The sequence below is a fragment of the Gossypium arboreum genome, chromosome 6, assembly GCF_025698485.1.
Source record: "Gossypium arboreum isolate Shixiya-1 chromosome 6, ASM2569848v2, whole genome shotgun sequence".
In the NCBI taxonomy this organism is placed as follows: domain Eukaryota; kingdom Viridiplantae; phylum Streptophyta; class Magnoliopsida; order Malvales; family Malvaceae; genus Gossypium; species Gossypium arboreum.
Genome location: NC_069075.1, coordinates 58,032,350 through 58,042,238, shown reverse-complemented (window position 1 = coordinate 58,042,238; position 9,889 = coordinate 58,032,350). Strand labels below are relative to the sequence as shown.

The 9,889-nt window shown below is 34.0% G+C and overlaps 1 protein-coding gene across 1 annotated transcript; it reads right to left on the bottom strand.

The window, feature by feature from the left end:
• Positions 1 to 4,414: 4,414 nt before the first annotated feature.
• On the bottom strand, positions 4,415 to 8,866 carry LOC108483966 (2-oxoglutarate and iron-dependent oxygenase domain-containing protein CP2-like). Its single transcript, XM_017787534.2, has 9 exons — positions 8,324 to 8,866; positions 7,608 to 7,655; positions 7,222 to 7,398; positions 6,966 to 7,116; positions 6,769 to 6,855; positions 6,159 to 6,283; positions 5,535 to 5,653; positions 5,046 to 5,157; positions 4,415 to 4,971 (listed from the first exon to the last, which is right to left on the bottom strand). The coding sequence occupies exons 1-9, from the start codon at positions 8,627 to 8,629 to the stop codon at positions 4,936 to 4,938; spliced, it is 1,161 nt and encodes a 386-aa protein (XP_017643023.1). The 5' UTR covers positions 8,630 to 8,866; the 3' UTR covers positions 4,415 to 4,935.
• Positions 8,867 to 9,889: the final 1,023 nt, after the last annotated feature.

Below are 9,889 nucleotides of genomic sequence, written 5' to 3'. Positions count from 1 at the left end.
GCTTGGGATAAATCCCACGCTTAGCATTGAGTCATGAATGATGGCTAATAATTGTTTTAAGTTTATAAAAGGTGCATCTTCATAGTTGAATGAATGCCTATTGTGGCTAATTGATTTTGAAAATCATGGTTGATTTGGTATTGGTAGGCATTTGCATGAAAATAGGTATGCAAGGGTGGCAATGAGGCTTGGTAAATAGCCTTATATTATCCACACGGGTGGCACACGGGCATGTGTCTAGGCCGTGTGTGACACACAGCCAACCCCATGGGCTTGTAGTTCGGCCGTGTGTTCCCTGTACGTAAAATTTTCAAGTCAGTATGCACGGTATTAAACACACGGGCAGAGACACGACCGTGTGTCTCAGACGTGTAAAGGACACGGCCTAACACACGGGCATATGCCAAGGCCGTGTGAAGTATTAGGGTTACTGACGTCAGAAACAGAATGTCAAAGTTTTTAGACACGGGCTAGAACACGGGCGTGTCATGGCCGTGTGAAGGACATGGGCCATCGACACTGACGTGTGTTTGACCGTGTGAGAACACTTATAGGTGTGAATTAGAATTTAATTCCACATGGGTGTAGAACACAGGCGTGTTACCCTTCCACACGGGCATGTACCTTGTTTTAAAGGCAAATTTCTTAAGTTTGGTTTAATGACCAGGGATAGTTCCAAATAGTTTTCAACAGACGATTTGGGGTTCGTAGGCCCATGACAAGAAGTTTAAGGTAGAAATTAAAAAATTTTTATCTTGAATCGAGTCTCGGTGACCTGAGGTTATTCGAATGTATTAGAACAAGTTAGGTAATGCCTTGTACTCCACCCCGGCGTGGGTTATAGGTATAGGGTGTTACATTAAATTCAATACAATTAGGCTTCTTCTAAACTTTATTCTTGGAATTGTTTTTTATGTTCGTTCTTTCATTCAAGTTTATATTGTTTACTAGATCCATGAGGAACTAATCCTCCTCTGGGGGATTAGCGAGTGGAGGTATGAATAATTAACTATTTTGTAAGGATTTCTTAATGGTTAGTTGTTCAGGAGAGGAAGAACCTAAACCCTAGGCCTGACAACCCTAGAAAGTCATCAAGGTAGGAATTAACCAAAAATTGGTATGGCCTACCCATGAACACCTTAAACCTGAATTGGTTTGGACTATGAGGCCAGAAGATAAGTAACTCTTGCCGACTCAATATTTTAATGGATGTATCACAAGATCCTGTGAGGGTATTGGCTAGTTGGTTGAACAAGAAAACTCGAGATGAAAGTTGATTATAATTACCGAAGCAAGCTAATCACTCATACCCAGATTTGATACATATTTTCTTATTTGATTTCTTACTTTTCATTTATTTAATTTTCCTTATTTGATTTCTTACCTTTTGTTTGTTTAATTTCTTTTATGTTTTTAGCATAGTTTATTAAAACTCTTATTTTTATCTTTCGTACTATAATTTGATTAAAGTATTAATTAGATATATTTATGTTTAAATTAGAATTAATGTAGTGCCCGCCTCCCTTGGGTATGATCCTCAGAGTACTTACCTACTCCATTGTAACTATATTACAACCTAACTCATATACTTGCGGATACTGTTTGTTCACATCTGTTGTGCAGGATTTCTATTCTAGATGTTAGTACGTTCGGAGGCAATCAATATCCTACAAACATGCACAATTCTGTCCGTGAGTCCAACTTCCTCGCATCTTTATCCAATATGTGAGTTAGGTATATCCCCAAATCCTAAAATGATTAAGATTCGACTTCCTTCCATGCCACAATTCATATGGCGTTTTTTATGCTGCCTTAGTTGGCACATCATTTAGAATATAGCAAGTCATTTGTACAACGTATCTTAAAAAAGTGATTGGCAGCTTCGAATAACTTAACATCAAATGTACTATGTCTAACAACGTTCGATTTCTTCTCTCTGCCACGCTATTCTATTGTGGAGTATCTGATGTAGTTAACCGGGATAGAATATCATTCTCTATGAAGTACCCTAAGAACTCATTAAATAAATATTCCCCACATTGATCAGACCGAAGTGCCTTTATGGATAAACCTATTTGTTTCTCCACTTTTGCAAGAAATTTTTTGCATTTATCAAAGGTTTCATTCTTACGGTGCATCTGGTAAACATATATATATATCTGGAATAGTCATCAATAAAGGTTACATAATACTCGTAATCACCTCTGGCACTAACGCTCATGGGACCACATATGTCAGTGTGCACAAGTTCTAGGGGTTTTTTGGCCCTCGTTCCTTTTGCATTAAAAGATCGCGTAGTCTTCTTACCTTCTAAGCAAGATTCATATTGTGAAAGATCAACTTCTTTAAGCAGTTCTTTCTCGATTAATATAACCAAGTCTCAAATGCCAAAGGGACGCCTCATTAGATTAAGAAGTTTTAAATCTTTTATTCGATACTTTAGTCTCAAGCAATTTGTACATCTTTGATTTGATAAAATAGAGATTATTTGACATCTATCCATTACAGATAAGATTGCGATTTTTAAATATTACAACTCCATTATTAAAAGTCACGATCAAGCCGTCTTTATATAAACATGCAATGAAAATTAAGTTTCTTTGAAACTTGATAAATAAAAAAACGTATTTTAAAATAATCTTCCTAGAATTATCAACATAATGATGTACATCTCCCACTGCTTTAGCTGACACACTTGTCCCATTCCTAGTCCACAACGATAAGCTCTTATCTCTAAGATGTTTCGTCTCCTCGAACCCCTACAGAGAAACACAAATAAGATTAGTGGCTCCCAAATCAATGTCCCAGTGATCTATTGAGTCTTCCACTAAATAAGTTTTTATCATCAATAGTTTCATATCTTTGCCTTTTGTAGCTAGGTATTCTTTCCACTTTTTACAGTTTGCCTTGAAGTGCCCTTTCTTGTTGTGGAAGAAGCATCTAAACTTAGATAAGTTTTTGGCTTTTTGGTTCTCTTCCTTTCCATTTGTAGTGGCCCAATGACCTTAGCCTTGCCTTTCTTAGTGCGATTTCTCTTCCTTTTTGAGAAAGAAGCGATGACTATATTCACTTCTTCTCTTTGAACCGGCTAACTACCATTCAACACCAACTAATAGGATTGTAACTCCTTCATGAGTTGTGTAGATTTTAGGATTTTTTTGCCAAATTTATATGTAGGCCAAAAACTAGTAAATTCTTTGGACAAGTTTTTGAACACCATCTCTATTTGAGTTTTTTTGGTCCAAATCGGTCTCATTGTTCGTGGCCTCAACAAAGTAGCCTATAACACCGACTCACCCGTCACCGTCACTAGATTAGGGTTATGGAATGCTACGACAATTAATGAGACAAGAATTTACAATTCCAAACAAATTTCCATTTAAGTAACAAGAATTTACAATTCCAAACAAATTTCCATTTAAGTAATCATTATCAAGCAATCAATTAATAAACATGCCACTCAATCAAAATTGGGGCTTAAAATCGAGCCTAGGAAACTTTGAAAGTAATTTAGAAACAATCAAGGACTAATTTGGAACAAATCATAAAATCAAGGCAAAATAAGAAACAGGGGTCACACGGATTAGACTATGTGACAAACTAAGATCGGTGAAGTTGAACAACACGGTTGTGCCATCGAACCGTGTGAAATAACTTAGACCGTGTAAGCTGCATCATACGACCGTGACGACAGGCCATGTATGTAACACCCCTAACTCGTCTCCATTGCCGAATTAAGGTTACAAAGCATTATCGTACAATCTAAAACATTAAACATCATATAATTCAAATAGGCTAAACATATCATAATTCATCCAATCACATGCACTTTGTTCCTAAATTGAGCCCTCGAGGCCCTAAAAATAACTTAGAAGAAATTTAGGACTAATCTAAAACAAATTGAAAAATTTAAGAAAAAGTTTCAAAAATTAGAAACAAAGATCACATGCATGATCGATATGAATAAAATATAAAATACAATAGTTGAATCATTAAAATATTAATCATAAAAAGATATACAAAAGGGTGTAACTAGTTTTACAATGATGTAAATAAATCTTTCTCAAATAAATACGGTATAAAATTATTAAATATTACTAAAATAATATAAATGTATTTTTAAAATTAAAAAAATAATATAAGCAAGTCTAAAATTAATTCCCAATTACCATTTACAAATATAGACAACCTTAAACAATATTTTAAACCCATATCTAAAAACCATATTGAACTTGAAGTAGTATATAGTGTATACTTAAACCCGATCCGACTAGTTAACACCTTTAGACAAAATATGCCACTTAAACCATTAAAACCCTTTCTCTAAAGGATCTTAATAACATTGGTTCTTGAGGTGAAGAAGTTTATTTTTCTAGAACAATTTTTTGTACTTGATCAGGATGCTCAACTACAATTTCTTGATGCAGAAATGTTACTCAAACAATTTCAGGTTGTCAATAATAATTAAAGAAAGTATTGTAGAATATCTAAATATTCTTCAAAAACAATGCACTTACATTCCCTCACTGGAAACTCAACATTCTTAAAAGAACCCATCTCAAAAATAACTTTAGTAGTGGGAAACCCCAACAACTAAAGCTTTGTCGACAATTTTCCAGACCCCAACAATATTGAACAAACAATGGAGTACGTAGAAGGAAGCTATTGCCTGCCATTTGTGTAGCGAATACACATTGAACTCTTAACTTTGCTAAAAGAGAGTTTAGTTATGGTTGTAGTCGGCTGATAAAGGGCCTGCTAGCCAGGTGCGATACTTAAAACAAGACACGGATGTACAGCACAAGATTGATCATTCACCCTTCCATCTTTTACCAACCTAATTAGGCAAATTAAGGGAAAAAAATATTGAGTTTGAAGGAATGATCCAAGCTTATTTTTACAATGTCACAACCACAAACTTGCAAACAGCTTGAGTTATGTGGCAGGTTTCCCTTCTCTCTTCAGCAGTTCCTGGTTAAAGTAGATGTCAGAAATTAATATTTTTATTTCTAACAAAAGCAGTTGATATGCACTTTGCTATATACCTGTTTGGTAGCAGATATCGAGACACGCTGACGTTCTTTTTTCTCACGTTGGCACTCTCCACACCAGATTGAGAAATCTTTCTGATATTTCCTCAGTTCACGAAAGACCGAACTAGAAGAAAATTTGGCATGCAGCTTAAACAATTTGGAAACATAAAGAACCAGTTCTAAAACTTACAATGCAAATTAAGGAAATGTGCGCCACCGTGATCTGAGTATCATGTTGCACTATTCTCCAAGGATGCAAATAACCGCTAGATTAAAATTTCAGTCATTCACCACAATTTTAATCGATTTCAACACCGAAAACAAGTCCAGGAAAATACACCCATGTCTAAATTCTTTGGTTTCCTCCATGATTTATTCAAAATTGTTCTTCACATTTCAATTCAAACGCAGATGAATAATTTATTCAAGTTGTAATCCCTTTCAACTTAGAGAAGTAACAAACTCATGGTTGCAATAATAAAAAGTGCATGAGAAAGATACCTTCTACACCACAAAAGTAAGTTGAATCGTTGACCAGATGTTGTGGCTCTTGCACCATGCCTATGGCGCCCACGATGAAGAACAGCACGTCCCGGAACATGTGAATAATCCAAAATTTCCTATAATGCACAAGATACATAGCACATTAAATTAGCATTCTGTCAATATAACTTGTTAAATTAGAAAAACTGCCAGAACATATCTTTTCTTCAAGGAACCAATATCTAAAAAATAATTTAAATACTATGCCTACTCCCTCTAGTCTAAGTAAATTACAAAATGAAAGAGATATAATCAAATCATTTTGTTTAGTAATCTGTTAATTCATGCTCTCGTTCACAGTAGAAAGTAGCCAGAGACTAGACTGAAAGAAGCATAATAGGCTCTTTTGATATTCTCATGATATTTCACGTTAAAAGAAAAGGGGAGAGAGAGAGGGCCTTGACAGAGATGGGGTTGGTTCTCCTTGTTGGCTTGATACAATATGGAACTTTTTACTAAACTGACTATGCTTCATCCCAGTGCAATTATAGAACTAATGTAGCTATTATTGACGAATGATTAAGCTATAGTGCCTTAGAATTAACAGTGTAAAGGAAGAATTGAATAGAAGGGTTAGCATACATCTGACTGGGTTTCTGTATTGACATGCTTATCACACCTAACACCTCGAAAAAACAAGTCCCCTCCAGAAAATTGTTTACCCAAGCAAACATTTAAGGTGACTTCTGAATCGTCCACGTGGAAACCTACAAACACAAAACTACAGAACTTCATGAAGCATCAAGTTTAACAAGAAGATTTGAAGCTATGAAGGATTAACTATATTCACTAAAAAGAGGTAGTATTATAAACAAGCACATTAACAGAACAAGCATCAACAAATGAAATTTTAATGTGCACAAAATTTTAAATATTAGGAAAGAGCATAGCCAGGTGAAACTACAGTCATAGAGGGAAAAAAAAAAGATGACGAGCATGAAATGCAAAAGAAAATTGATGATGCTATCAATTAATAAGGAAAATAAGTAACAAGCAATCCACAAAGCAGAGTTAGAGGAATGTAAGAATTATTTTGTGCAATACCTTCTAAACACTTTAATGGTAGAATCCAAAGAATCATGTTTCCATCTACCAATAGCTAAAGATTTAATTTCTTAAGAATAATGCAAACCATTTCCGAGAACCAATGGAATGGTTTAATTAAAAAGAGAAAACAGAACTCAGAACGTACCAAGCTCAACGTCCCTGTCAATTCCATATTCAACAACAAAACCATGATGAGAATCCAATGTAGATCCACCCACATCAGAAAAGAAAACTGCAAACCATTTCCGATGATACATATAAAACAAATTATGGTCTAAGCTTTAAATCTAAATATATGTTAGCAAGCATTTACAGTCTCATCATGGAAGAAAAACTAAATACCTTTGGATATAGGCCGGATAAAGTCCTCCATCAACTTGCCAAGCATGGTCTCCAGGCCAAAGTCATCTAAAACAGCACCAAATTTGTTCATCGTGTTTGGTCGCATGATTCTGAATTTTGTCTCATGGACCCACTTTTCAAAGTTTTCTACCTAAGCAATCAGAACCTGATAAGAAAAATATAAAAACTAAAAAACAAGAAATAAATTAAAATAAAATAAAAACAGATAGAGAGAGAGAGAAAGCAATGACAATACCTCAGATAACAACAATTCACAGAAACGAGGCTGAAACATTTCAAAAGTAAAAACCCCTAGTGTAGGTTCAGCCATTATACTTCTAAAACCTTCCTCTTTATTCTCATTAATTGCTTTGAGAAATGAAGGGGCAAAGAAGTTTGAGGCATGCATGGTATACAATTCTCTATGCAGAGGCTGCAAAACAAAGAGATAACATAACCAGAAGAAAATATAAAACCTCACAAAGATTCACATTACAATGAAATTCTAAGTAGTTTAACCATGGTCAATCATCATATAACGCAAAAATCAGTATAGTTTGGAGTTTTTGCAGGCAGAAATTAATCATTACAGACTACCTTGAGTATAAATAATCCTAGTCAAACAACAATTATACTATGCACCTGATAGTGCGATATAATCTTCTGCCTGTATTCTCGATGCCTTTGAACCTGTTCACAAAAAACTTTAAATAGTGAAAAAGAAGGTATGGATAAATGGAAAACGAAAATCAATAGAGATTGATTTCCGCACACCAGATAGCTAGCTTCAACTAAAGGCTAAACAAAAAGCGTGTAATGAGAAAATTTTGACCAACATAAAATGCACGACATTGCAGGAAATTACTGAGAAAGGATACAAGCATATAGATCAACGACAATAGGATAGATAAAATCGCTCTGCAGATCAATCAATATATCAATTTGTCCCGATCCAAACAATATTCGGCAGCTCAGAAATTCAAAACAAGAAATAAATAAATAAATAAATATCCCTTCTTATTTCTGCATTTTCCAGTATATGTCCATTTTTTCTCAATGAATCAAAAATGAATTGAAAAAGGCACCAATCATTCCCAGTTTCCAGCAAAAATAGCTTTTGAAAAGAATACATTTATATTACTGATTTTGCATTATGAAAAATTCAACTGATTTTCACCTTAATGAACATAACTTCAGAAGCTTAACTGGAATATTGGCATAACAATATTTTTGTAAAAGTTAACATTATCATTTCATCGGCAATCAATAGGTTACATTTTAAATGAAAGAAACTTTCTACCCTGATATCCAAACATACAATAAAAGCAAAAATAAAGGCGATAAACAAAGAAGCTTACGCGAATACGTTCGCCATCAGGAGAGTAACGAAGGATAATATCGCGCATGTAATGGAGCTTGGAATCGCGAGGGAGTGAGAGCATGGGAGGAGGCAAGTAACGTTCCAGGGAGCTGAACAGAAGCGGACTGAACTCCAACTGCAAACCCTCGTAGTTCTCCGGCTTGTGCTCCGTGTTAGGATTCAGCCGTAACCGGTTCGCCGTAACCGTCGACATGCTAGGCAATACCGCCACGGCGTTGCCATTGTGACCAGTGCTCGGTGGCGCAGGCTGCTGGGCCTCTTTTCTACTGACATCGAAAGACATGATTCCTTTTAACTGAACAAATCATACGCATTTGCATCAGCCTAACAGCAATTTCCAATCATTGCTGTCAAAGAAACGAAAGGAAAAACTAAAATTGACCAGAGAAAAAAAAAACAAAAGAAAGCCGGAATTTGTGTTTAGAAAGGAAACGGTCTTTTGTTTTCTTATTTTCATCAGTTAGGGTTTTAAGTTTGTCGATTGGATTTGTGATTTAAGATAGACGACGAGGGACCTCCCAGCCCGGAGTCTAAGGGTATTTCAGTAACTTTAATAAGTCAACAGAAAAATTTTACTATAATTTTAAAATAATTTATATATTTTCATTATCTATTTAATTCCTATAATTTGTAAAAATATTTTATATCTTTTTATTCTTTTCTTTTAAATTAAAATAATTTATTTTTAAAAATTTAAACTATAAATTAATTAATAAGATTAATATTTTAATTTAAAACTTATAAATTGGCATATTTTATTTCTTCTAAATTAAAATCTCTTTTGAAATTTTGTGTTTTTTTCATTTGAAATTTCTTGTGATGATCAAATATTTTAAACAAAATAATTTTAATTTAAGTATAAAATTATACTTATTAATAGAGAAATTATTCCATGGACTATTCTCACCACCTCATATATGTTCCTATCCAATTATTTTACGCCACGTCAACAACTTTTTCCAACTCAAATTTAAAAGTTTAAAAAATTTCCAAGATTCAATTTCTTCAAGGTTTTATTTTCATGTTACTTTCAATTTCTCTTAGTATTTTTTTATCCTGTCAGATTCAATTTCTTGAAGATTTTTTTTCTTGAATTTTTCTCTCTCATCATGTTTCAACTATTAGAAGAAAAAGATTTAATGTTTTGGTGATTTTCCCATTTTTTTTTTATCTTCATCGTCTCCTCATCGTTAGGAAAAAAAAAGATTTAGGGCTTTATTCTTTTCCAACATCAGAAATGGAAGGATTACAAACTGAGCAAAAAAATAGAGGGATTATAGAATCTGGTTTGTTCCTATTTTCGTTCATAACAACTTTTATTTGTTTATTGGGAAAAAAAAGCAAAATTGAAGTAAAATTGTGAAGAGTAACCCTTTTGAAATTTCTATCAATATATATGCAGTGGGAAGTGACTAGCTTCTTGAATGTCAAATATTTTCTCTCTGTCAATGGGGGTTTTACATTTTATATAGCGAGTTGATTATCGTTCTGGGTTTTTTCCATTTGATAAAAGAGAGATTGAAAGATAAGTGAACAATAAGAC

What these genes read in the sequence shown, in the direction of transcription:
- LOC108483966 (XM_017787534.2), bottom strand. Translation starts at nt 8,629, where the DNA reads ATGTCTTTCGATGTCAGTAGAAAAGAGGCCCAGCAGCCTGCGCCACCG. An exon ending in TTACTTTTGTGGTGTAGAAG is followed by an intron (nt 5,158 to 5,534) that starts GTATCTTTCTCA and finishes ATTTTCTTCTAG; the next exon opens with TTCGGTCTTTCGTGAACTGA. An exon ending in CGATATCTGCTACCAAACAG is followed by an intron (nt 4,972 to 5,045) that starts GTATATAGCAAA and finishes TACTTTAACCAG; the next exon opens with GAACTGCTGAAGAGAGAAGG.